The sequence below is a fragment of the Taudactylus pleione genome, unplaced genomic scaffold (assembly GCF_031769625.1).
Source record: "Taudactylus pleione unplaced genomic scaffold, aTauple2 ptg000468l, whole genome shotgun sequence".
In the NCBI taxonomy this organism is placed as follows: domain Eukaryota; kingdom Metazoa; phylum Chordata; class Amphibia; order Anura; family Myobatrachidae; genus Taudactylus; species Taudactylus pleione.
This window is the reverse complement of record NW_028284870.1, coordinates 172,077-200,001: the sequence shown is the minus strand read 5'-3', so window position 1 is coordinate 200,001 and position 27,925 is coordinate 172,077. Positions and strand designations below refer to the sequence as shown.

Below are 27,925 nucleotides of genomic sequence, written 5' to 3'. Positions count from 1 at the left end.
CATTGTAGAAAGTACCACTCATTCATTTTATTGTAGAAGATACCACGCATTCAGAGCATTGTAGGAAGTACCACTCATTCATTTCATAGTAGAAGATACCACTCATTCACATGACTGTAAAAGATACCACTCATTCACAGCACTGAATGAGTGGAATGACATTCAGAGCATTGAAGAAGATATCACTTATTAAGAGCATTGTAGAATATGCCAGTCACTCACAGCATTGTAGAAGATACCAGCAATTCACAGCATTGAAGAATATATCAGTCATACACAGCACTATAGAAGATATCACTCATTTACATTGTAGAAGATACAGCTCATTCACAGCATTGTAGAAAGTACCACTCACTCATTGTATTGTAGAAGATACCACTCATTCACAGCATGGTAGAAAGTACCACTCATTCATTGCATTGTAGAATATACCACTCATTCACATCATTGTAGAAAGTACCACTCATTCATTGCATTGTAGAAGATACCACTCATTCACAACATTGTAGAAAATACCACTCACTCATTCATTGCATTGTAGAAAGTACCACTCATTCATTTTATTGTAGAAGATACCACTCATTCACAGCATTGTAGGAAGTACCACTCATTCATTTCATAGTAGAAGATACCACTCATTCACAACATTGTGGAAAATAACACTCATTCAGTGCATTGTAGAAGATACTACTCATTCACAACATTGTAGAAGATAGCACTCATTCATTGCATTGTAGAAGATACCACTCATTCACAGCATTGTAGAAAGTACCACTCATTCATTGCATTGTAGAAGATACCACTCATTCAGAGCATTGTAGGAAGTGCCACTCATTCATTGCATTGTAGAATATACCACTCATTCACAGCATTGTAGAAAGTAGCACTCATTCATTGCATTGTACAATATACCACTCATTCACAGCATTGTAGGAAGTACCACTCATTCACTGCATTGTAGAAGATACCACTCATTCACAGCATTGTAGAAAGTACCACTCATTCATTGGATTATAAAAGATACCACTCATTCATAGCATTGTAGAAAGTGCAACTCACTCATTGCATTGTAGAAGATAACGCTCATTCACAGCATTATAGAAAGTACCACCCATTCATTGCATTGTAGAAGATACTACTCATTCACAGCATTGCAGAAAGTAACACTCATTCATTGCATTGTAGAATATACCACTCATTCACAGCATTGTAGAAAGTACCACTCACTCATTGCATTGTAGAATATACCACTCATTCACAGCATTGTAGAAAGTACCACTCATTCATTGCATTGTAGAATATACCACTCATTCACAGCATTGTAGAAAGTACCACTCATTCATTGCATTGTAGAATATACCACTCATTCACAGCATTCTAGGAAGTACCACTCATTCACTGCATTGTAGAAGATACCACTCATTCACAGCATTGTAGAAAGTACCAGTCATTCATTGGATTATAGAAGATACCACTCATTCATAGCATTATAGAAAATACCACTCATTCATTGCATTGTAGACAACACCACTCATTCACAACATTGTAGAAGATAGCACTCATTCATTGCATTGTAGAAGATACCACTCATTCACAGCATTGTAGAAAGTACTACTCATTCATTACATTGTAGAAGATACCACTCATTCACAGCATTGTAGGAAGTACCACTCATTCACTGCATTGTAGAAGATACCACTCATTCACAGCATTGTAAAAAGTACCACTCATTCATTGGATTATAGAAGATACCACTCATTCATAGCACTGTAGAAAGTACCACTCACTCATTGCAGTGTAGAAGATACCGCTCATTCACAGCATTATAGAAAGTACCACTCATTCTTTGCATTGTAGAAAATACGACTCACTCACAACATTGTAGAAGATAGCACTCATTCATTGCATTGTAGAAGATACCACTCACTCATTGCATTGTAGAAGATACCACTCATTCACAGCATTGTAGAATATACCACTCATTCACAGCATTATAGAAAGTACCACTCACTCATTGCATTGTAGAAGATACCACTCATTCACAACATTGTAGAAGATAGCACTCATTCATTGCATTGTAGAAAATACCACTCATTCACAGCATTGTAGAAAGTACAACTCATTCATTGCATTGTAGAAGATACCACTCATTCACAGCATTGTAGAAAGTACCACTAACTCATTGCATTGTAGAAGATACCACTCATTCACAGCATTGTAGAAAGTACCACTCATTCACAGCCTTGTAGGAAGTACCACTCATTCACTGCATTGTAGAAGATACCACTCATTCACAGCATTGTAAAAAGTACCACTCATTCATTGGATTATAGAAGATACCACTCATTCATAGCACTGTAGAAAGTACCACTCACTCATAGCAGTGTAGAAGATACCGCTGATTCAAAGCATTATAGAAAGTACCACTCATTCTTTGCATTGTAGAAGATACTACTCATTCACAGCATTGCAGAAAGTACCACTCTTTCACAACATTGTAGAAAATACCACTCACTCACAACATTGTAGAAGATAGCACTCATTCATTGCATTGTAGAAGATACCACTCACTCATTGCATTGTAGAAGATACCACTCATTCACAGCATTGTAGAATATACCACTCATTCACAGCATTATAGAAAGTACCACTCACTCATTGCATTGTAGAAGACACCATTCACTCATTCATTTCATTGTAGAATATACAACTCATTCACAGCATTGTAGAAAGTATCACTCATTCATTGCATTGTAGAATATACCACTCATTCACAGCATTGCAGGAATTACCACTCATTCACTGCATTGTAGAAGATACCACTCATTCTCAGCATTGTAGAAAGTACCACTCATTCATTGGATTATAGAAGATACCACTCATTCATAGCATTGTAGAAAGTACCACTCACTCATTGCATTGTAGAAGATACCCTTCATTCACAGCATTATAGAAAGTACCACTCATTCATTGCATTGTAGAAGATACCACTCACTCACAACATTGTAGAAAATACAAATCATTCATTGCATTGAATTGTAGAAGATACCACTCATTCACAGCATTGTAGATGGTACCACTCATTCATTGCATTGTAGAAGATACCACTCATTCACAGCATTGTAGAAAGTGCCACTAACTCATTGCATTGTAGAAGATACCACTCATTTACAGCATTGTAGAAAGTACCACTCATTCATTGCATTGTAGAATATTCCACTCATTCGCAGCATTGTAGAAAGTACCACTCATTCATTGGATTATAGAAGATTCCACTCATTCACAGCATTGTAGAATATACCACTCATTCACAGCATTATAGAAAGTGCCACTCACGCATTGCATTGTATCTCTATCTCACTCATTCATTGCATTGTAGAATATACAACTCATTCACAGCATTGTAGAAAGTATCAATCATTCATTGCACTGTAGAATATACCACTCATTCACAGCATTGTAGGAATTACCACTCATTCACTGTATTGTAGAAGATACCACTCATTCTCAGCATTGTAGAAAGTATCATCATTCATTGGATTATAGAAGATACCACTCATTCATAGCATTGTAGAAAGTACTACTCACTCATTGCATTGTAGAAGATACCCTTCATTCACTGCATTATAGAAAGTACCACTTATTCATTGCATTGTAGAAGATACCGCTCATTCACAGCATTATAGAAAGTACCACTCATTCATTGCATTGTAGAAGATACTACTCATTCACAGCATTGCAGAAAGTACGACTCATTCATTGCATTGTAGAAAATACCACTCATTCACAACATTGTAGAAAATACCACTCACTCATTGAATTGTAGAAGATACCACTCATTCACAGCATTGTAGAAAGTTTAACTCATTCATTGCATTGTAGAAGATACCACTCATTCACAGCATTGCAGAAAGTGCCACTCATTCATTGCATTGTAGAAGATACTACTCACTCACAACATTGTAGAAAATACCAATCATTTATTGCATTATATTGTAGAAGATACCACTCATTCACAGCATTGTAGAAGGTACCACTCATTCATTGCATTGTAGAAGATACCACTCATTCACAGCATTGTAGAAAGTACCTCTCACTCATTGCATTGTAGAAGATACCACTCATTCACAGCATTGAAGAAAGTACAACTTATTCATTGCATTGTAGAAGATACCACTCATTCACAGCATTGTAGAGAGCGTACCACTCATTCAATGCATTGTAGAAGATGACACTCATGCAACATTCATACAATCCCTTTTATTAAAATTGAATATCCCCCATCCAGTACAAGAGGAAGAAGTAGGCATTGCCTCTGTGCCACAACTTGGAGTCAAGAAAAATCCTCCTACATGCAGGGCTTTGATTTTATTGGAGCAGAGACCCTTAATCTATAAAACTGAGGAACCTTAAACCCTTACTACAAGATTGAGGCAAACTACATTTCCCCAAAAATCGTAATAGGGGAAGCTAGGCATATCAGTGTAGGATTCCCACTACACTAGCAGAACCAGCACTAAGATCATAAGTTGATGCCATATATATAATTTTTATTATAATTTGTATTTTCTTTCACATAAAATTGTCCATCTACAGCTGCTGGACAACTTGACACAAGCCAACATTACTACTTTATTCATTATACATCACAAGTGTTGCTCATCTACGCTCATCACTGTTCTGTTATTTATTTGCTGGTCTTTTCATTCTGCACTGATGTACTGACATACTGTACAAAGTTGTCAGAGGCTAACTCTGTGCAGGGCCATGGCTATGGCATGCAGGGGGCATGGACATGTCATAACTGGCATAGTCATGCTAACCCCCCTCGCCCAGCCCCCTACAAATCACAACAAGCATCAGTGGCATAAGTTCATCCCAGACGCCCGGAGGTGCCCACCCCCTAAAAAAAGGGAAAATAAATATGGTGCAGATCTATCTATGTATCTATCTCATATCTATCTATCTATCTACATATCTATCTATCTATCCATCTATCTATCTATCTTTCTATCTATCTATCTATCTATCTATCTATCTATCTATCTATCTATCTATCTTTCTCTATCTGTCTGTCTGTCTATCTCTCTATTTATCTATCTATCTATCTCTATCTACATATCTATCTATCTATCTATCTATCTATCTATCTATCTATCTATCTATCTATCTATCTATCTATCTATCTCTACCTACATATCTATCTATCTATCTATCTATCTATCTATCTATCTATCTCTACCTACATATCTATCTATCTATCTATCTATCTATCTATCTATCTATGTATCTATCTCTCTCTATCTATCTCTCTATCTATCTATCTATCTATCTATCTATCTGTCTATCTATCTCTATCTACATATCTATCTATCTATCTATCTCTCTTTCTCTCTATCTATCTATCTCTATCTTCATATCTATCTATCTATCTATCTATCTATCTATCTCTATCTCTCTCTCTATCTCTCTCTCTATCTATCTATCTATCTATCTACATATCTATCTATCTATCTATCTATCTATCTATCTCTATCTACATATCTATCTATCTATCTATCTATCTATCTATCTATCTATCTTTCTATCCATCTATTTCTATCTACATACCTATCTTTCTATCTATCTATCTCTATCTACATATCTATCTATCTATCTATCTATCTATCTATCTATCTCTATCTCTCTCTCTATCTATCTATCTCTATCTACATATCTATCTATCTATCAATATATCTATCTCTATCTACATATCTATCTATCTATCTATCTATCTTTCTATCCATCTATTTCTATCTACATACCTATCTTTCTATCTATCTATGTATCTATCTATCTCTATCTACATATCTATCTATCTATCTATCTATCTATCTATCTCTATCTCTATCTCTTTCTCTCTATCTATTTATTTATCTATCTATCTATCTATCTCTATTTATCTCTCTCTCTCTCTATCTATCTCTATCTACATATCTATCTATCTATCTATCTATCTATCTATCTATCTATCTATCTATCTATCTATCTATCTATCTATCTACATATCTATCTATCTATCTATTTATCTATCTATCTCTATCTCTTTCTCTCTATCTATCTATCTATCTATCTATCTATCTATCTATCTATCTATCTATCTATCTATCTATCTCTATATCTCTCTCTCTCTCTATCTATCATCTATCTATCTATCTCTATCTACATATCTATCTATCTATCTATCTATCTATCTATCTATCTTTCTATCCATCTATCTCTATCTACATACCTATCTATCTATCTATCTATCTATCTATCTATCTATCTATCTATCTATCTATCTATCTATCTATCTCTATCTACATATCTATCTATCTATCTATCTATCTATCTATCTATCTATCTATCTATCTATCTATCTATCTATCTATCTATCTATCTATCTATCTATCTGTCTGTCTGTCTATCTATTACATACGCACAAAAACACTAACATAGATTATGTGAATTTGTTTCTATTAGGCTTATTTACTAAAGTAAATTTGCAGGATATCACCCCAAAACACCCTTTTTTCGGGTATATACAGCTATGCGTTAGTCGCAGATAAGATAGTGACCTGTATAGTGCAATTAGCATGAGGCTCAGACTCCTCCTGATGGAGGTGAAAGCCATCTAATATGGGGTGGGGAGCTCTCCCTGATGGAGGGAAAAACCACCTGATGTGGGGGCTTTGAGGACTGAGTTTGAGTGAAGACACTGTAAGACTGCTACTGTGGTGGAACTACAAATCGCAAAATGCCCAGTCTACTGCCGATTGCTCCACATGCCGGGAAGTTGCTCCACCAAAGATCTGCCCCCAGACTCAGTCGCTCGTGCCCCAGGCCCCTGCCTCCCATGCTCTTACCCACAGATCAGTCTGGTACATCCTTGTTGTTGACATCCAGCTCCTGGAAGATCTGCAGCTGCGCTTATGCTCGGGCCCGCCGCACAGGTCCGCAGCTAGAGCTGCCACCACGGAGGAGTGGGAAGGGGAGTTGTGGGTGAGTGGGCCACCGGGACTGCTGTACAGGTCCGCGGCTAGGGCTGCTGACAGGGAGGAGTGGGATGGGGAGTTGTGAGTGAGGGGGGTGCCAGAGTCACACTGGCATGAGAAGCTGCTGAGGAGCTGCAACATCATTGAGCAGGGACCGGCTATAGATAGACGGAAGTGTCATCTGATGGTCTGACACGGAGCCCCCCACTAGTATATGGTTATGGTAGCTTCTCGGTGCCAGGAAGAGGTGCCATGTATCGGGCGACTGTGACGATACACTCCGGTACATATTTATGGAATCGGTATGTAATGCCGGCTGTCGGGATGCCTCCTTTCAAAATACCTACAGCGCCATCCCGATGGTTGGTATTCTGACAGGGGTCGGGTAAGTATACTTCCCCTTCCCCCTTCTACTCCTAACCCTCCCTTCTTGTAGCCTAACCCTAACCCTCCCCTCCCAGCAACCTAACCCTCCCTGTTACTGATTAAACCTAAGTCTCCCCCCTTCGTGCCTAAACCTAACCCTCCCCCCTTAGTGACTAACTCTAACCGCCCCCCAATTGTGCCTAACCCAAACCCTGCCCTCTAAGGGCGCCTAACCCTAACGCCCCCAAAACCTAACCATAACCCCGCTACACTGCCTAAACCTAACCCATCCCCCCACAGCTAACAGCTAAGGGTGCCCTGGCTGTAGTCCTTTTGAATTCCGGCTTCGGGAATAAGATAGGCGTCGATATTTCGATGCATACCTTAAGTCCCGTTTCGGACTTTCAGCGTTGGGATTCAGACCGGTGGCATGCCATCCACCGGTCTGATAACTACATCATATTTACAGCCCTAAGTGGGGGGAATATATTGTGGGCAATGGAAGAGGTGCCCCTTCAGTGCAGGCGGCAGGCGCCTCCATTGTCTCCCATAGTTCTGCCCCTGACAAGCATACTGATTGGGTAATGACTGAACAGTGCCCTGAATCGGGACTGTCCTAATGAAATTGGTACAGCTGGGTGTTATGTTACCTGTTAGTGATAGCAAATGATAAGTGCAACTAGTTGTGAAACCTGTGAATTGTATCTGTAGTATATGTTCACCATCAAACTAATTGTTTAATCACCATTCCCACCAGTTCTTTTAACTGGGGGTCTCACCGAACCCCCATATTTCTTGGGCACACAGTCCCTCCCCATATCAACAATTGTAGAAGGATGATGGGCAAATATATATTATTTATTTATTTTATTTTATTTATTTATTTATTTTTGGCAGCAGATTATTATACTAAAATGTATCACATACAAAAACAACAAGACAAAACATTGGGATGTCATATACATCACACTTCCCAAGGTGAACAATTTTTTAACACAGACTCTGATTGTACTCAGCCTGAGATCAGTCCATTTAGCACATGATTCTGACATTTAAATCTCCCATATGGTGGTAATTATGGCAGTAGATCTGGGCAGCACTGGTAGCGTGGTTTACTCATAAACTGTAAAGTTTTCCTAGAAAACTATTTACAGACAGTCTACTGATCTCGACCCTTTATCCTTGAAATCAGTGATAAATGGCTTTAAAATGTGACTGCAAATCCTGGATCCTTATCTGTCAGTACTGAGTTTGACTACTTGGTGGCAGCATTGATTCATAAATTAAATTTGTGTTTATAACATAATCTAAAATTGCAGTGAGCCAGCTGTCAATTTGTCAGCTACATAAATCAGCAGAACATAATTGTAGCACGTCATATTTGGGGTTTGGGTGGTGTTATCACTGAACACCAGATGACATGTAACATACATAGGTATTCCCTCCTGAGGTATTCATTTCACAAGTTTGCAAATCAACTGAAGTGATAATTAGCTGAAATGAGGATGACATAAGCTTGGACGTGATTTACGCAGAATGTAAATTTGCATGTTTTTCTGTGTTAAAATGTAACAAGGCTTGTATAAGAACTTGTGCAGATGTGTGCTCATACACCTAGTATCTATACGCCATACGGCCCGAACGTAACTGAGCTGCTCCAAGAGGTATTTTACTTTACATTTTGCAGCGCAGCAAAACACCACCCACAGTGTATTAGAGACGCCAGCCTGCAACTTTCAATGCAGATCAATTCGTTTTAAACACGTGCAAAGTCGCAGGTGAAGCACAACGGAACTTGGCGTGGGACAAAGCCATGGCAGTTCCATCATAGCAATTTGAATACAGAGTCAGATTCAGTTACACTTAGATAATACAAAACTGGACTTGAACAGTGCAAGAAAGCTGTCGCCCCTAGTTGTTTTATTTATGCGAATAAGACGCACATTTTGAGCGAGAAAGACACTTGGAACGGCCAAGTCGACTCGGGACCTGGCACACTGGCACACTTAAATGGGCCGTTTGCCACGATTTGACACATCTGTACCTGAGCTGCAGCCCCCCCCCCCCCCCAGTAAAATCAGCCACTTCAGTCTAGTCAATGCAGTCCGTGACTGCACTGGATCCACTGTGACTTGAGGTGGCTTCCTATTGGAAGTGCCACCTGCCAGTCACGCTGAAGACAGGCAGCCCCAGGGGGAGGTGTCTCCTCCACCTGGGACTGCCAGTCCGGTACTCTGCCTTTTGAGCAGCACTACAGGGCTTCTCGGGGCTGCAACCAATGCAGCCGCGAGAAGGTGGTGTTATGTGCATGCGCAGCGCCACCCCCCCTCATGCGTATCCGACAGTCCCGGTACCTGACAGATTCACTGAGCAGGCGCCGGGACCTAGGCCAGCAGCAGCGGCACCCCCCTTAGGTAAGAGGGCAGTAGCCGCTGCTGGTTTCACCTTTTTTGCAGATTACCGTACACTTGCTATATGCAGTTGTTGTTAGACTACAAGTCCCAGCATAACCTGCCAGCGTTATATTCTGAGACTCACACTTACTTAACGACTAGAGTGTCACAGCCTGACTCCCAGTTTACAGGACATGCTGGTAATTGTTGTTATCAACTGAGGTGCCACATTTTGACTAAGGGAAAGACTTCTACATAGAAAAATTTGTATCTGGAAAGTCCTTTTATTCCATATTGACCAACTGAACTGTACAAATCCTCTTGTTCTCTATACTGGATGCAATTCTCACTATTTATTCATATTGTTAATTGTATATACATTTGTTATTATTACAATTATTGAAGTGTAATATTTCAAATGCTTTAAAAGTACACTGGGAGGGGAAGTTCAGTGAACACATTATTTTGAAGTGCTCCAAAGCTCATAAACTAGAGCCACATAATCAGCAGCATTACGTAGAGCCAGATTAAGACCCCATGGGGCCCTGGGCAACATACTGGTTTGAGCCCCCTTCCCACCCGTGTTTGTCCATAAGCTTAAAAAACGGTAAAGGTAATCCGGCCTCTAAGAGCCCAGTGGGCGCAGGTACCTGCTTTGCCTAAAAGATAATCTGGCTAGGGCATAATTTCCTTTTAAATCATTTTAAAATGTTGGCATATATGTAAGTCACCTAAGTCTGACCACAAGGGGTTATTGTGTCGCTCTAAAGGAGCTGCAGTGCCATACTATCATTTTTGGAAGGGCCCTAAGCCTGGCTAGGGTGGCAGAATGGCAGGAACGGTAGGCTGCCTCTTGTTTCATTATCTTACAACTGGCAGAATATATTAATTTTAGTTTTTAGAGATGGATCCTTGTTGAACAGCGGCTGCGATCTGAGTTATTCTCTATGGAACCTGCAGCTCAAATCCTTTACCTCCAAAGACGAATAGTCTATGTAACATAGATTCCACTGCTTTAAGCACAGCGTGTACCACATACAATATCCTCCAAGTTCATATATTGATCATTGCTTTCACCATTATTGTCAGGAAAACAGCACTGGCGTCATTATATCACCTCTTCCCCCACAGAGCCCATAATCAGCACTGTGCAATTAGCAACCAGTGCTTGTTACATACAAAGCATTTTTCTGCTGCATGTTGGTTTCACTCACATATTATGTTGCGGAATAGAAGACTTTATCAATATTTAATGATCAGGTTCCTCAACTAGGTTCTCCTTTTGTAACCAGAAATTTAACATGCTGCAAAATCGTTATTGGGTTTCTTAGGCTACAATAAAATACTTTTCAACTAGTTTATTTAGGTGTATTTTCAAGATGCTGGATTGTAACTTTTTCAAGGTGGTAAAAGCCCTAATAGCCCCCTGTTCATAATTTAAAGAGAGAAAATGACTACTGCACTAGTGCCCATATTATCATATTCTTCAAGAAAGAAGAAGAAAAAAAAACCATACAAATGAAATATATATTCTGTGTACTTATACAATGTTGTGGGTGCTGCCAACTGACAACCATTTGAGATATTCAAATTCAAGAGACAAACAGAAGACTTCTGTCTGTCTCTTGGAATTGAATTATTTGTCAGATGAAAAGGGTATATTTACTAAAGTGCAGGTTTTTAGAAATGGAGTTGTTGCCCATAGCAAGCAATCATACTCTAGCTATTATTTTCTAGAGGGTACTAGATAGGTTGGGTATGGAATTCCAGCGGCTGAATAGCCGCCGGTTGAAATGCTGACGCCGGAAGCCCGAACAAGCAGAATCCTGACAGCTAAGGTTAGTACCCTATCCCTACCCCTCTCCCCCTCCCTAACCCTAACTCTCCCTTATGGGTGCCTAATACTAAAACTCCTGGGATGGTGCCTAACCATAAGTCTCCCCGGGGGTGCCTAAACCGGATGCAATCGGGAAAACGGCTGTCTTAATCCCGACAGCCGGCTTTCCGACTGCTTTATCCCGGCGAGGGTTAAATGACAGGCGTCTATATATAGACGCCTGTCATATTCCCGACGCTGGGACACCGGCACCCAGCATCCCGATTGAAGGGATGCCGGGCACCGCGAGCGGACAGCCGCGGGGAGGGAGGGTTAGGGTTAGGCACCCCCGGGGGGGACTTAGGGTTAGGCACCCCCCCCGGGGGACTTAGGTGTAGGCAGTGGGGAAGGGGGGGGTTAGGGTTAGGCACTTAGAGGGGGGATTAGGTTTAGGCACTTGGGGTGGTGGTTAGGGTTAGGCAACCCTAAGGAGGGTTAGGGGGTTAGGTTAGGATAGTTTTTACTTACCTTTAAGACGATCGGGATTTCCAGTGCTGTCGGGCTTCCACTGCGGGGAACTCTACTTCTGTCGTCCTGCCACTCCCGGGATTCGAACTGCCGCCCAGAGGGCCGGCGGTATTTCATACCGATCCCCCTAAACCTAACCCCCCCTTCCCGCACACTCAACCTAACCCTTCCGGAGGAGGGTGCCTAATCCTAACCTCCCCCTGATGATGCCTAACCATAACCTCCCTTTCCCCTAGCCTAACCCTCCCGGGGGGGGGTGCCTAACCCTGTCCCCTGGGGGTGCCTAACCCTAACCTCCCCAGGGGGGTGCCTTACCCTGTCCCCCGGAGGTGCCTAAACCTAACCCTCCTCCCCCCATGGCTAACGCTAACCCTGTTCCCGCTTACCTTCGTGGGGGAAGCCGTCTGTCGGGATTCCGTCGTTGGGCTAAAGATAGGTGTTGGGATTTTGATGCCTATCTTTAGTCCTAAATCGGGATTTCGACGCCGGGATTCCGTCAGTCGGCTACCCAGGCGTCGGTATTCTGACTACATCCCTACTAGATAACTGATAAGTAGTATCTGATTGGCTGCTATTGGCACAACTCCACTGCTAAAAACCCACACTTTAGTAAATATACCCCTAAGAGCTCCATTCACCAACAATTACTATTTGCCAGTGGTATATTTCATTTATTATCACTGCATGTCACAGTAATATTATACGGCCAGTATTTAGCATCACTTACCAATACGGCAAGGTCCAGTACCGTCTCTCACCTCCGCGGCATCCTCTGTTGTGTTGCCGGCAGTCTAACGCTACCAGCGGAGAGTTTATGACTAATGCGCATACACTATTGCTGTCTGTTCATGCGCATTGTGCTATAACCCGGCCAGGACTCTCCAGAGTCTGGTAAGCTTTATGGGAGACCGAGAGTCTTTGTTGGGACCCCACCATAACATTGACGCCATCTATAGATGGCATGAGGGTTTCTCCTTCAAATCCAAACAAACATTAAGAGTTCCCATATGTAAAAGGCCAGTCACCATTGTCAGTGACAGAGATCACATAGCAATGGTCAAGTGTCTGCTATACGCAGAAAGTACAAGTTGAGGTTACAGGGGAACAATGATTGGAACATGCAGCTGTGATCGCAATTGCTATCCGTGCTGAATAAGGCCCATATTACTTTTTTTTTAATCATTCTAGTAATGAAGCTGTGTCTAATGTCATTTGTAAAATGCAGATTTGAATTTGTTGCCACAGAAATCTGTAATAATTCCATGGTACAATTGCAAACCAGGCACCGATATTGCTGCAACCCATCAGCCAAAGAAGAATTAGAAAGAAAAGCACAGTAGGGAACAATCTAGAGCAGAGATAGGCAACCATGGGCACTAGTGCCGCAGGGTGGCACTAAAGGAAGTTTTGAGTGGCACTCATAGGGTCGCACCCTCTTGTACATTGTGTGCTCCTCCCCTCCTCTTCCACCATCTTCCCTCACACCCCTTACACTTTTGGTGAGTAAACCACAGTTAGTTCTACTCACAGTCAAATAACCATCAAAATTCTGAAGCATGTATTTGGGACATATCCAATGGCTAGATGTTGGCTCGTGTTAAGCCCCGAGGGTGCACTGCCTCAGGAGCTGCAAGGAAAAAGACCACATTCAAATTAGGGATGTGCAGGCTCAGATTAGTTCGGATCTTCCTGACAAATTTGGATTTTTCCCGTCAAAAATCGGGTCTCAGAAAGAGCTAAAACGTCATGTTTCATGGACAAACATCATCATTCATGGACTTTTGTCCAGGATTGATGATGTTTGTCCATAAAAGATTACATTTTGCCTCTTTCTGAGAGCCTCTTTCTGAGACTCCAGACGACAAATTATAAACTTAATCCGCCGCTCTCAACTTGACTGAATACTGTATTGTGATCATTGGAGAAAGGACCCCAAGTGGTTTCTCATTTACATTGCCGGGACAGTTCTGGTAATGGAATCCTCTACATGAGTCCGGGACTCCATTTACAATAACTGGGACTCTAGTTCCTATTTCTTATTCACCAGTAAAATTTTATTGATTCACATTATTGACATCAGTTATACTGTATATAAAAAGTTATGAATATATTGGAGAGAAACGGTATATATCTTTATATTCTATTGGTTTTAAAATTAGATATATTTAATGTCATTACTTATTTCTGAATTTTATTTTTCATTAGTTCATTTGTTCCATTATACCTGTGTTTAATGCTTTAGATCGCTAATTACGTGTCTTAATAATTATATTATTCTGCTTTCTGTCTATTGCTATAGTGAGTGGTCACACACGCTCTCTTTTGGAATGTGCAGCTGTTTTGAATCCACACTTATCACAGTCTGTCTTTGTAATGTGGATGTCATATTACTGAACAAAAATTTGCGATGTGAAAATTAATATTTTCCTGTAAATAGTGTTTAGTTTGTTTGATGTGACTAATAAAGAGCTGTTATATATGAAAAACATTAGCCAATCAAATCATGCTGTTTGGGGGGTGATGTCAAATGTATTATTTAGTGCTGTTGTAATGCAATTGTTACACAGTGTTCAGTGAGTATAATTTTCAGGGACACTTTGCTGTTGTGCCATTGCATTTAAATACTCTTTTTTGGCATAACTTCAAACACCACATTCATTACAGAAACATAAAATTTGATTGTAGAAAAGAACCTAAAGGTCCATCTAATTTTGTTTTGTTTGTGGGTCATGTTATATGAATTTCAGTTTTAGGAATTGTTATGCTTTTCACGGCAGCAATCCCACAAAAACTTTTTGACCCCTTTCATCAATATCACTCATTTTTTATGCAGTACCCATAAAAGGTAATACCATTTTTTTTTAAGACTATAGGGTCTATGTACTGTACTAAGCCTTGGGAGTAATTTACTAAAAGTCAATTTTGGTCGATTTTTTGGTCGATGTTTGGTCGATTTTGTGTTTCAGGGTCTAAATCACACATCATCTCTAAGTAAATGTGTAATTTAGACCCTAAAACACAAAATCGACCAAATATTTACCAAAAATCGACCTATATCGACTTTCAGTACATATACCCCTAAATCACACATTTACTAACAGATGACATTGTTTAAAAAAATTATGTCAAAAATCATCTGTTAGTAAGTGTATGATTTAGACCCTGAAATACAAAATCGAACAAAAATCTTACAAAATCGACTTTTAGTAAATATACCCCTTGGAGAGACATAAACTGGATGGAAATAAAGTACCAACCAGTCTGCTCCTAACTGTCACTTTACAGTCTGTGTTTGAAAAGTGACAGCTAGGAGCTGATTGATTGGTACTTTATCTCTCTCCATGGCTTAGTACATAGGGGTCTATTCACCAAGGCTTGGAGAGAGATAAAGTGGAGAATGATAGGTCCCAGCCAATCAGCTCCTTTCATTTTTCAAACACCTGTAAACTGACAGTTAGGAGCAGATTGACTGGGACTTATCTTTCTCCATTTTATCTCACTCCAAGGCTTAGTGAATAGACTACACAGACCCTTGTATTTTCTGAAAATATGATTTGTATTTTTGCTTCTTCTAAACATCAAGTGGTAGATGTACTGAGCCTTGGCGAGAGATAAAGTACCAACCAATCAGCCTCTAACTGTCATTTTTCAAACACTGATTGGTTGGTACTTTATCTCTCTCCAAGGCTTAGTACATCTCCCAACAAATAACATGTAACCAAAAAGGCCCAAAACTTTTTTTCCTTGAAATTGCCAAAAAGTGAACTGAAAGCAAAGGTGTATATTTTTTATACACACCACAAATAAATACACCTTTTTAATACATTTAACTCCCTTCTGAACCCTTCCACACCAGCTCTACTGACGACCATCAGTGCCCGAGAGCTGGGATACGTCCAGGCACCTTTTCATCATTTGATCCTACAATTGAAGATTGAAGCATCTACAACTTATTTTCCTACTCTGCTGCCTTTTCCCTTTATCCTATACCCTCACTAATCAGTCCATCCCTATTGCCTGTGCTTATCTCAACCTTAACTAAATGTGTATTTTCTCTCTATTAGTCATTATTATTCAAGCATGCAGTGATTACTCCTATTCTGAAAAGATTTTTTTTAGGCCCAAACGCTCCCACAAATGCCTTGCCCTGCCAAGCTTTTTGAGAGGTTTGCCTACACTCACCTCACACACTTTTTCTCTTCACTCAATCTATTAGGCCCACTAATACTACCAGACCCACTGAGACTATCTGGGGGCAGGGAAGGAGCGGCGGCGGGCAGTGTCCCAATAAACGGGGGCATTCTGGCCCCATTTTCTGGGTGAAACGGGGCCAGTGGCTGTGTCCTTGGACTCAGCTTCACTGGCCCCGGCAGCATGAAGTACACCCCCATCCTGCATAAACTGAGAGTTACTCGGATGACGATGTTCACGCAGTTGATCCGATGGCTGCGTCTCCGGATGCAGCATCAGAGAAACCCGGCAGTGGGCATCTTGTTACTTAAGACGCCTCCTGCGGCTTTTGCATATTGTAGCACAGCCGCTGTGTACAAAGATGCAGCTACTATACTACTGAGTCCATCTCTCAATCATGCCCAATGTCATTTATTTAGTGTTTTAGGGGCCTATTCATCATCGGAGGCCGTATGACCCCTGATGATTAAGTATCGATCTTGCTGCGAGGGGTACTTAAGTATCCAACACTCAGCAGGGGAAACTTTGCACCAGAGCAATTCATCATTGCTCTGGAGCGGGGACAGCTAATCCGAAAAGCAGCTGTCCCCTCGGTCAGTATTGCAGCTACAGAAGACCCGAGGTCACGCATGCACAAAGCCACCGGGGAGGTAGTGAGAAGGTGGCAGAGGGATCTGCTCGGATCCCTCTTTGCATCCCCGGAACTCCTTCTCAAAGGAAGGAACGGGGATCCGAGAACAAGCAGCATCTGATTATGGAGCTTGTTCTCACAAGCAAACTCCAAAAACTTTCAGTTTCGGAGTTTGCTCAATATCAGGTAGTCCATTTGGGACCCCTGATGATGAATGGCCGGTGACTAAAATATGCGGAAACTAGCGTTTCCGCATGGTTACTGGGCCATTTATCGATGATGCATAGGCCCCTTAGTCTCTTCCGCACGCTGGTACCTAGGTTTGAAAAGCCGTAGCAAACCTCTTCTGTGACTTGTGGCGGCTGACGATACCTACCGCACATGTGACATCACAATGTCACAGAACAGAGGGGCCAGGAGCATGGAGATCTGCACCAGTCACATCCTAAGGACTGAGGGAGACTCTGAGAGCAGCAAGTTGCTCTTCCAGGCACACCAGGAGTCCTGGGGCAGCGGTGGTGCTACCACTCATAGTGATAGTGTTGGCCCTAATCTGATGTACCCCTCTGGGGCAGCTATTCTGTTTGTTATAGGATGTGCTTTCCTTTTGAATACTAGTTATTTTTAATAACTCCTATGGGGCAAATAGTACTTGCTTTGGCATTATGTAATTGCAATATTAATGCAATTCATTATGGTGTTTTATTTACTTGATATAATGAGTATTAACAGTATTGCTTTAAAGAAAAGTAATATCCAGAAAGATAAATGAGTTATTTGAGGAATAGTAAAACAGATGGAAATGAAGGAAAATTCATCCAGGAGCTGGTATAAAGTTTTATGAAGCCCTAAAAAAGACAAAGATTCACTTTTACAGCATTGTTCCAAGTACCTTTACTTCCACAAGCTCAAACATCGAGAAAAAGTCAAGTAAAAAATAAATTATATAAAAATACATTCATTAAATAGTATTCATATAACACAAACAATGTAAAATAAAAAAAGAGAAATATGGTTTCTTACTTTAGTTCCTGCGAACTGGTGGCCATCATGTTTCTAATACTTTTGTCAGCCAATGGGCAACCAGACAATCTAAAAAAAATAAAATCATTATATGTGTATTTTTTATTTCATTACGTAACCAAAGTAATTAAAATGATACAAAATCTAATTAAAAACAGGAACAGCACCTTACAGTAAGAATACTGTAAGGATGATACAACTGGTGCCATGAATTGGTAAGACCATGTATAAAATGACATTGGTTGGCCAGTTTGGCTACTTTGACCAAAATGAACAACAGCTGACCATGGTTGGTCTCATCATACCAAGTCAAAATCCGCTCTAAGAGTATGATCATATTGCTTCCTCATCTGGTTTTCCGGCAGTCTTGATTACCACCTGGATAACAGTGTGTACGGTGGGTAGTATACAGACCACACACCTATACCTCTGATGAACTAATTTGGTCCAAAAGACTGGAGCTGTGCAATTGAGCTCACCACATGAGCGACCAAATTGTTTCAGTTGTCTGTTGAACAGGTTAAAGGTTCGAATGTATGGACATTAGGGGCAAGTTTATTAAACATTATTTCCGGGATATCCAATGACAACACCTGTTTAATATTAAGGATATCTGGATTGAACATAGAGGGACTGCAGCAGATATCTGACACTCTATTTCTGACCACAAATTAGCCCCAATTGGTTTCTATGGGGACTACTATGCAGTTGGATTTACCAAGCTCCGGAATGCGTTAGGCATTGGTAGCCTATGGGCTACTTTACTGGGGTTTCATATGGAGAGGGATCCTCCGGATCACAATAATAAAATGGTTTTGGAAATAAGTTATGGTTTATAAACTTTATATGTTACCAATCGTTTTGCATTTGGCTTCCCAATCATCCGATCCCACTGTTTGCGCACTTTGACACCTGGTTGGGAGTCCCCAATATCTACAATATTATACAGATTGTTACCATTATTGTTACTGCTGCAAAGAAAGTAACATTAGGTAAATGGGTGATTAAATTTGCCCCATCCAAAGTCGCAATAAAGGTTGAATTTCTCAAACTCATAGGTAGAGTGCTTAAAAAGATGTAAAAAAAAATGGTAGAATGTTTTTAAATAAAATGGGAACCATACATTACTTTGCTTCCTGAGAATACTTCAACCAATATCAGTAAGGTTTCTGAATCTACTACTTGGTACTTACTCCGCCATTTATGTCTCAGCTTTGTGTGTTTACAATAAGTTATATTACCCATGATTTGAGATGGTATCTTAATTAATTCTTGTTACCCTCAAAACCCACCCCTCCCTTTCCTTTGTTCATCTTTCATTTCCTTTGTTCATCTAGCCTCCTAAGAATATTTTCAAAACAATATTTGCCTTGTTACTTTTTGTATTTTACTCATACTATAGTTTATTAATGTACAAGTATGTTTGTTTTGCTCTTATTGCTGCCAATAGTGATATTTGCTTCTTTGCGACTGTAACATTGACTTGTTTCTGTGAAATACTCCAAAAAAAAAAATTTCTAAAAAACAAAAACAAAAGAAAACACTTAAACAGAAACTCCTAAAAAGCTAAATAATAATAGGAACAGAAATAATGAATGAGAGTAGACACTAGTTTTGAGTTTTAAAGACTTGACTATGTGAATAGTATGGTAATAGTAGAACTTTAAGCAAAATATTGCAGTTCTCTACAAATTACCTTACTTTCCATAATACCCCTCCCAGCTTTCTTCTCCAGTCCTGTCTCACTAAGCTGGGTGTCAGTGTCTGACTCCACCAACTATTAGGGGGTCGCTTTATTAATTTGTCCTTTTTGTTCTTCCGGAAATCAATTCACCGTACATGATTTTAGTTTCTGTTTGCTATCTCATGATAGTTGTCCTCTAAAATGACTAGGCGTACATATGTCAATGCTCAACTGTACTACTCAGAATAGAGAAAAGAAAAAAGATAAAACAAATGTGTTTCAGGTTATGGAATCCTTACGTTATTAAGTCCTTTTTGCTCTCTTTACACTGAGGATATTTCTGCTTAGGACTTGGAATTGTGACGTCACCAGGGTACCTTCTGTCTTCTAATGCATCATGGAATGGATCTAGATCATCATGCTGCAAAAAAAAGAATATAAATATTATTAAATAAAACTTTTTAAATGCTTTAAACATATGATAATCTATAATGTATCATGTTGTCTTTTGAATATTTCTCCATGTAGTATTTATTGTAGGGTTATGAATTTTATGAAGCTAATTCTATTGCCCCAGTCATTCGCACAGAGGAAAAGGTATCAGGTAAACACATATCTTTCCTACTGTCTGGCATGGTTTAGGGTTTTTGCTTTTTTTTTTTTAACCCCCTGGATGCCTACAGGTACCAAAAAGGACATGAACATCGCATAGGAGAGGTGAGTATGGATTTTTTGTTACAGGTACACCTATGGATTCCTAGTGGACAAGGGGACATGATGTCATCAGGGATACTAGATGAGTATCAGTCAGTGTGAGTGTGCATGTGTGTTTAAATAAAATTGTACTCTCACGGTGTGTCTTTTCTTTATTTAAATATTTATTTGGCTGTGGAACTACAGGTACCAGCGGGCCCGTAATGCCCCACACGCTGGTACTTGTGGTTCTCCAAGTACCAGCATGCGGGGGAGGCTTGCTGGGACATGTAGCACCACAGCTAAAGATAATATTTTAACTTCTAATTTTTACACAACACTACACAATCAACCCGGCACCCAATGGATAGGGGGTGCCGGGGATAGCCTCGGGCTATCAGCCCAGGCCTGGGGTGCCCTGGAGAGGAGGTCCCCTTTATTGGGGGGGGGCCACATCCCCAGGGATCCCTGGCCTGGGCTGACTAATGGTCAGGGGTAATGCTTTGGACACAGAGCCCGGTGAAAGGGTTTCCATGGCTGTGGCATTACCTCACCACTAGAAAGATTCCAGTGCTGGTTATGGAAATTACAGGGGACCCCTACTAATTTTGTCCCCTGTTTTTCCACAACCAGAACTGGATCAGAAAATCCCTGTGCTGGTACTTAATATACAGGGGCCCCTACGCATTTTGGCTCCTGTATGTTTAGAACCAGGACAGGTTTTATATAGGTGCTGGTTAAGCTTATGGAGAGGTTTGCACGTCTTTTTTTTCAGTGTTTTTATATGTACACACAGAAAGATGCACGTATCTCATGGATATGTGAATGTTTCTATGCTACTCTAACCTGCTCAGGATAAACTCGCTATCCTGAAGATGGCCTATTGTTTTTGCGAGTTCTCAGGCAGTAATATGTGCGAGTGAAGCACTCGCACTCTATTAGATTGTCCGAGTTCTATCAAGAGAATGGGAAAACATCTGGATGCGAGATGTTTTTTTGCGATTTATAGTAAAGCCCGAAAAATGCGAGTTTTACTATAGTCACACCCTATTACATTTGCGAATGAGTAAAAAATGCAAGTTTTGCGCAAAACTCACATTTTTAACAAATTGGCAACCTATTACAGTTACCCCTTTATCTGTACTACTAGTATCAGACTGTCCTCATTCCCACAAAACCAACTGAGAAATGGAGCCACTATTGTTGTTATTTATGCCCAAACTGTGTTTTGCCGTATACAGAACGGGAAGAATGATACAGCTGTTAAGGGAATTTAAGTTGAAAACATGAGATAAAAATGAAATATTATCACAGTGAGGGTTATTACTAACAATGCAAAAGAGCAAACTTACAGTAACTAACCACAGCCAACCAGCTTTAATCAAACTTGTGCGCATTCGTCCATGAAGACAAATGCGTACATGTTAGGTTACTGCTTATTTAAATTATGTTTAGTAAGTAAAAAGCCAACATGGCTCCATACCAGTGGAGAAGACTGCCAAGCTACTCATAGGTACATGAATCAGCCATATGTCACAAGGCAGTCTGTATTCTCAACTTATTTCTTAGCCGTGGTGGACTGTACACTGCAATATTCTGCATTACATTTTATGTCACCCTTCAATGGACCTATCTGCCCCAACTTCTCTGTATAACCATGAGCAACTGTGCATGTGCGATTATTCACATAGCCCGAAACATCAATGCACGTCTGTGTCTCAGTATGGACTTTCATATGTGGTGCTACAGGAACTGGTATAAAGGGGCATTCGATAAAGATCACGTAAAAACCAGGGTCTCATAAAAACTGGCATGATACCACTTTACTACTTATGTAGTTGCCCTATTTATGGCCTACAGAAATCATGTAATTATCATAATCATTCTAAGGTAGCACATGGGAGATGTATCAAATCTTCTAATGGGGACAAGTGGAGAAGTTGGCAATAGCAGCCAATCAGATTATGGGGCCTATTCATCATAACTAAAAATTCCCTGGAGGTAATTAGGTTTAGAACTCGCATGGAGTTCTACCTAATTACCGGAGGAATTCATCATTCCTCCTCTCCATCAGTATCTATTCTGAAAAGCTGTCATTTTTGCGATGACAGCTTTTCGGGAAATAGATACTTTTCCCTCTTTACACTAACTTACCGCAGCTTTAATCAGTGCAGCGCATGTGTTGTTACATCTGTAAAATAAGCGCATGTGCAGCACTGCCTACAGCTACGGTAATTCTGTGTGCCCCCCCCCCCCAAACACCCCCTCCGCTCACCTCCCCCCATCCCTGACTTACCTGCCACCTCTGGCTCCGTCTGCTGTGCTGACACTGTGTTCTCCAGGCAAAACACAGTAAAGTTTAGAAAAAAAAAAGTTTTTATTTTCTAAACTTTACTGTGCTCTGCCAGGAGAACACAGGACCTCATTCAGAGCCGGTCGAAGCGGCCGCACGGTCGTACGCCACCGATGTTCGCTATACTGCGCATGCGTAAAGTTCGCAATGCGCGTGCGCAAAGTAGCCGCTACGATCAGAAATTTCTCTCTCCTTGAACACAGCCAGGTCGGTAGTTTGAGTGACAGATTGAGGCATTTGTGGGTGGTAACAGGGGAAGGTGCTTGAAAACGGGGGAGTGGAGATCCGAACACAGGCGTGCCTATTTATGCGAATGGCGTTTTATGGGAGTGCATACGGTTTATGGAAGTGCATAATTAACAAAGTAGTGTCATGGCACAAATGGGCGTGGGCACTTAAAAATGGGGCGTGTCAACATGACACACCCCTTTATTTTCACACTGAACATTCCTATCCATATGCACCTTAACCCCAGTAGTACCCCTTATACAGTACCCCCAGTATGGAGATGTGGTCCCTCTTATGCAGGCCCATAGTAGTGCCCCTTATACAGTATCCCCAGTAGTGGTCCCACCAAATGCAGTGCCCCATGTAGTGTTCCCCCTTATGCAGTGCCCCCAGTAGCAGCCCCCACAATGCAGTGTGCCCAGTAGCAGTATCCCCTTATGCAGTGCCCTTTATATGGTGCCCCCAGTAGTAGTCCCCCCCCCCTATGCAGTACCCTTTATATAGTGCCCCCAGCAGTAGTCCCCCCCATGCAGTTTTCCCAGTAGTGGTCCCCTTATGCAGGCACCCAGTAGTGATCCCCCTATCCAGTGCCCCCTGTAGTGGCGCTCCCTATTATTGCCCCCAGTAGTGGTCCCCTGAGTGCAGTGCCTCTACTAGTAGGCCCCTTTTATAATGCCCCCAGTGGTAGTTCCCCCCCAAGTAGTAGTCCCCAGTAGAGGTTCCCCCTCCCGATTAAGTGCCCCCAGTAGTAGCCCCCCCAGTAGAGGTCCTCCCAATAATGGTGCCCTCACCCCCAGTAGAGGTCCTCCCAGTAGTAGCCACCCCCCTCCCCCGTTCTGCAGATAGGTTAAAAAAAATATATATATGTATATATATATATAAAAACATACTTACCTGAATCCACGCTGCTGCTGCTGCTGCTGCTCCGGACCGCAACGCCGCTCCCGCCGCCGCCCGCCAGTCCTCCCGGGCTGGCGTGCTCAGCATTATGGGACAGACGTCATGACGTCATGATGTCAGTCCCATTACCCACTGCAGGAGCCGGACGGAAGTCCGGCTCTTGCAGTGGGTGCTGCTGCAGTCAATGAGAATCTATCTGACTCTCATTGGCTGCTGTTTAACACACGCATCGCCGCCAGCGCTGGCGGCGATGCGTGTATTATGCACAGCCTGAGCCCGCCTCCTGGCGCTATTGGGCAAGCGCTCAGGGGGAGGGAATGGGCTCAGGCGTGCAGCACAGGACCGGCGCTGGAAGCCTAGTGCCGGTCCTGTGTAAATGTGTAGCTACACTTGTGGCTAACTAGGGCGGGCCGGACCATGGCCGGCGGCGCCCCCCCGTGCCGCCGGCCCCATGGCGCCCAGGGCACGCACCCTGCCCGACCCCCCCTAGTTACGCCACTGGCAACAATACTGTAACACAATCTTATTTTGTGAATGCAGCAATATTCACACTGCTTTGCTGTGGGAACAGAGGGCCTGATTCAGAGCCGCTTCCTCGCGCTGTGCGTACGCAAGCAGCCCGATGTCCTGCGTACGCGCATGCGCACACTTCATTCTGCGCGTGCGTGAACTACACACTGCAATCACATCCCTCTCGCTCACCCAGCAAAGGCAGCCCAGGGTAATGAGTGACAGGAGAGGCCATTTGTGGGTGGTAACAGGGGCAGGACACTAATAACTGGGGGGTTGGAGATGCGAACGCAGGCGTGCCAGAGTGTTTCAACGCCGTTTTAGAGGCGTGCATAATTAACAGGCAGCGTCATAGTACATGTCACTTGCCTTTAATTTTACACTGATTTCCTCGCAATGCTTGCGGTAGGGTAAAGCTACCTAAAGCACTGCGTTCACATCCGATTGTGCTCGATGTACCAATGTTTTAATACACTTCCTGGAGATGACGTGTTGCTTGTGGGCGGCTCTGCCTGTGCGATTGGGCGTACGCATACACAAAGTGGGCGCTCGCTAAGACATGATGGGCGTGCTTATGCCTTGGCGAGCGATCGCTTCCAGGGGTGTCACTTTGACAAATTTGCATACGCATCCAGCGAGCGTACACAGATAGCGAACGGGTCTGAATCAGGCCCACATTCAGCAACAGTATGCATCATACACAGTGTAACTAAAGCACAATATACACGCTATAACTAAGAGTATAAGCCATGTACATTTGAAGAAGCTAACAGACTCCCACATCTATTAGTCATGTTCTTAGTCGTGTGTCTCCTGCCTCCTCCACAGTGAAGCACCCATTTGGCTGCGGTTATCTTGAAGGCAGAACTAAGTTCAAATATGAACTTTAAAAAAAAATTAAAAATGTCATATGCATAATTTAAGTTATTATGGTATGAAAAGGTCTTTAACACTTGGGTACATGTCCAGCAATGTGACAGGTCGTTAAGATATTGTTCATGCAAGACTGATACACATACAAATAAAGTTGTATGCACATCATTGCCATGGTCAGCAAATGCTGATTAAAGTGTATTAGCTACATGGCCATTATTTGCTTTGTGTCACAGTGATGTCACTTGTTCCTTGTTCTTGATACCCCTGGAATTCTGCCAACCTATGTCCTGGGCTTGTGTTACCGGCTTCCTGGAAATCCTGCCTGGTGCTTTCTACTCATGAATACTCAACACCATAAACTTAAACCATAGCTGGACCACTACTCACAATGCACAGATATTTACTTGGCTTCATTTACATTAATTGGTGAGATTTTGTGTAGATATAATGGGAGTACTGGGTATTGTCTCTTTCAACCTAATGATGAAACCAAAAGTAACATCTCCAAACAAAAATCACCTTTCAGCCCAATACTATAGAGAGAGGAACAAACTGATATTATATGCTGTAAAGCAGTGGTCTCCAACCTTAATTGAGGTGTGAGCTACTTTAGAAAAATGAAACCTCCTGAACAGCTACTAAAATTGTAGATAACAAAATCTGGCTAATGACCGGACAATTTAAGGTAATTTAATGAAAATGAAAAAGAAAAATGCATTTAATTAGTACTAGGGGTGTGCACCGGCCCTTTTCGTGTTTTGTGTTTTGGTTTTGGATCTGGATCTTTCTTCGTGTTTTGGATCTGGATTGGTTTTGCCAAAACCACCCTTCCGTGTTTTGGGTTTTGGGTTCTGTGTTTTGGATCTGCATTTTTTGGAAAAAAGCATAAAAACAGCTAAAATCACAGAATTTTTTTGGTTTTGTTCCTACGCTATTATTAACCTCAATAACATTAATTTCCACTCATTTCCAGTCTATTCTGAACACCTCACACCTCACAATATTGTTTTTAGGGAAAAAGGTTGCACCGAGGTAGCAGGATGACTATGCTAAGCAACACAAATGGGTGGCACAAACACGTGGCCCATCTAGGAGTGGCACTGCAGTGGCAGACAGGATGGCAGTTTGAAAAACTGGGCCCCAAAGAGTACATACTTGGTGCTGCTACTTTGTTGATTGCATGTGCGGCTAAGGCGCACACAAACACAGAAAAAGAAAAAAAAGAAAATGTTTTAATTTTTTGGGGCACTTTGTGGTTATACCACCCTTCAACAGACCAGCCGGCCCTTGACTTATGACACAGGTGCACGCTTGGCGCTGCTACTTTGTTGATGCACGTGCGGCAAATACAGAAAAATTAACACTCTTAAAATGTTTTAATTTTTTGGGGCACTTTGGGGGTTACAGCAACCTTCAACAGACCAGCCAGCCGGCCCTTGACTTAAGAGACAGGCGCACGCTTGGTGCTGCTACTTTGTTGATGCATGTGCGGCAAAGGCGCACACAAACACCGAAAATAAAAATAGTATTTTTTTGCCATTGTGGGGAGTACCCCTGATGGACAGAGCACCCCCTGGACAACACTACAGCACCCCTTTAGGACTACAATGACACAGGAGCCACTGAAGCCCCCCCTCTTCTGTCTGCACACAGCTCCTATGGACAACACAGCCTTTATGGGACAACAGCACTGCACAACACAGCCCAGCCAGCCCCTATGGACTTTGGACACAGCCCCTATGGACAACAGCAGCACCAGCACAGCAACCCCCACCCTCCCTCTATGGACAACACAGCCTTTATGGGACAACAACACTGCACAACACAGCCCAGCCAGCCCATATGGACTTTGGACACAGCCCTTATGGACAACAGCAGCACCAGTGAAAAATGGCGCCGACGTGGGGACCTTTTATAGAATCTAAAACCCCCGAGAATCCGATAGCGCGAGGATGACGTTTTGCCTAGTTTGGGAATCGAGTCTGGCGGGAAAATCCGAGCCGAACTCGGTTCCCGGCTCAGATCGGGGGGTTCTGATTTCTTAAATCCGAACCCGCTCATCCCTAATTAGTACAATGATATTGTTGTAGTTTGTAAATAAAATTTAGGCACAGGCACATTTCACTGTTAATTACCGGCTCCAAGGAAGTTCGCCGTGTGTGGAACTACGGGGAAGCACGTCCCGTGATCGCTGTAGAGGCTGCGGCAATCACCTGATGTGCTTCCATATGGCTCCACCCATGGCATCGATGCCACGGGGGAGCACTCATCAGAGGTCACTTCCTCCTAGTTGACTTGGCAGTACTGCAGTTAGGTGAGCTACCAAAATTAAGACCGCAAGTTACTGGCATCTCGCGAGCTACAGGTTGGCGACCACTGCTGCACAGCAACAGCATAGCTACTACAAGGCCCAGCCCTTCCCCTGGATCAAGTACCTCTCTGCCTGCGGCTTCTCACCAGTGTGATGCTGCAGGGCACATCTGCTGTTACGGGCTGGCTCCATCTCTGCCTCTCCTAACTGGTAGGAGGTGTGGCTGTGAAAGACTACAATTTTAACCATTCACCATGTCTCTTGATTTATTAGGGAATAATAGCCTTCTTATATACAGTACCTGATTATATTATACATAGTTAGGATTAGGGAGACTGTATATATTTTTTCATTTATAATACTTACTATATGCTAATCACTATTCATTTTAACCTTGTATGTCAAA

General features: G+C 42.0%; 1 protein-coding gene across 1 annotated transcript in view; it reads right to left on the bottom strand.

Annotated features, from left to right (window-relative positions):
• Positions 1-27,925, bottom strand: part of MYT1L (myelin transcription factor 1 like) — a gene marked incomplete at its 5' end in the record, with an annotated part of 174,126 nt that overhangs the window by 22,029 nt on the left and 124,172 nt on the right. Inside the window, 2 exons of the mRNA XM_088448855.1 lie at positions 17,965-18,033; positions 19,948-20,069. Of these exons, the coding sequence (XP_088304981.1) occupies positions 17,965-18,033; positions 19,948-20,069 (191 nt within the window). The remainder of the gene's footprint in view (positions 1-17,964; positions 18,034-19,947; positions 20,070-27,925) is intronic.